General features: G+C 35.6%; 1 protein-coding gene across 1 annotated transcript in view; it reads left to right on the top strand.

Moving 5' to 3' along the window:
• Positions 1 to 1,219, top strand: part of LOC104529152 (utrophin-like) — a gene marked incomplete at its 3' end in the record, with an annotated part of 22,587 nt that overhangs the window by 12,590 nt on the left and 8,778 nt on the right. The window contains 1 exon segment of the mRNA XM_010173364.2: positions 1,107 to 1,218. Within this exon segment, the coding sequence (XP_010171666.2) occupies positions 1,107 to 1,218 (112 nt within the window).

The following is a 1,219-nucleotide window of genomic DNA, read 5'->3' as shown; positions in this document are numbered from 1 at the left end:
TAAGGTATGCAATCTCTCTTTTGTAGTCAAGCAAATAAAAGAATTTAAGGAGGGTTTTCTTCAGCATTCATATTGCTGCATCAATTTCTCTCTTAAAAACATGAATGGAATGTGTTTCTCTGCTGCTGACTTATCCTCCTTGAGTAAGCAAGCAAGCAAACTGTTTTTAGGACATGGTATCCTTCACTTTCTATCCAGCAACTGGGAAAGAAAGGCATACCTATAAAAAAGCAAACTAATTTGGACTTTATAGCAAAATTGAAAGTGCTAAGGCTTCTGTATCTCCTTACCAGAAAGTAATTTCTATGCAAGACAGGAGGAGGACAGTTTATTTCTATCCTTAAACTTGTAGGGAGGAGGTTATCTGCTACCCTGGAAGAGTTTTGCATGTGTATATCAAAACAGGAAAAAAGTCTGGAAATACAGTGCTAATTCCAAACCTGTAGCATTATTTTTGCAGTACTGTCAGTCCCTTTGTGCAGTGCACAGTGTTAGCTAGATACTTGATGATTCATTACTCTTTGACTTCTTGGAGAATTCTGTGGGGATTTTTTTCTCTCTAATTTTATTAGGTAAGTTGAGCACACCAAAATTGTCACCTAAAGAACATTGAAAATGTCAGCTATTTATAGTGTAAAAAAAAAAAAAAAAAAGAAAGAAAAAAGAAAAAGTAAATACATACTAGATAGCTTGTTAGGTTTTATTTATTTTTAAGGCATTTCAAATCAGTCATTTTTGGTTTACATTATCGCAGATTCTTGCTTTTGCTATTTGTTTTCGAACCGCCAGCAGCATTTGTTCTTTGTGCATATGTTAAACTGTTTTCTTACACTACTACAGATCAATCTTCTTTTTCCTGTGCATTGTATGTTTAAATGTTTTTCTGCAGTATATTTTGTAGAAACAGCTCATAAAGATTTTAATACAATTTTCTGAGACACACATCTGATGCTTAGATACTAAATTCTTGCAGGCTTATTTCCTACTCTCTTAGTCCTTTTTGATGAACAAACAAACAAAACTCCTCAGCTTGACGGAGATATTTGCTCACATAATGAAAATGTTACTGCTTTGTCTTTATCATCAGTGTTGTTTTGTTGCTCTAGGGAGGATGAGCATGCCCTTATCCAGCAGTACTGTCAGACGCTGGGAGGAGAGTTGCCTGTGAGTCAGCCACAGAGTCCTGCTCAGATACTCAAGTCAGTGGAAAAGGAAGAGC

The sequence above is a fragment of the Antrostomus carolinensis genome, unplaced genomic scaffold (assembly GCF_000700745.2).
Source record: "Antrostomus carolinensis isolate BGI_N321 unplaced genomic scaffold, ASM70074v2 scaffold3188, whole genome shotgun sequence".
NCBI lineage: Eukaryota > Metazoa > Chordata > Aves > Caprimulgiformes > Caprimulgidae > Antrostomus > Antrostomus carolinensis.
Note: the sequence above shows the minus strand (reverse complement) of the source record. Positions and strands in the feature narration are given on the sequence as shown.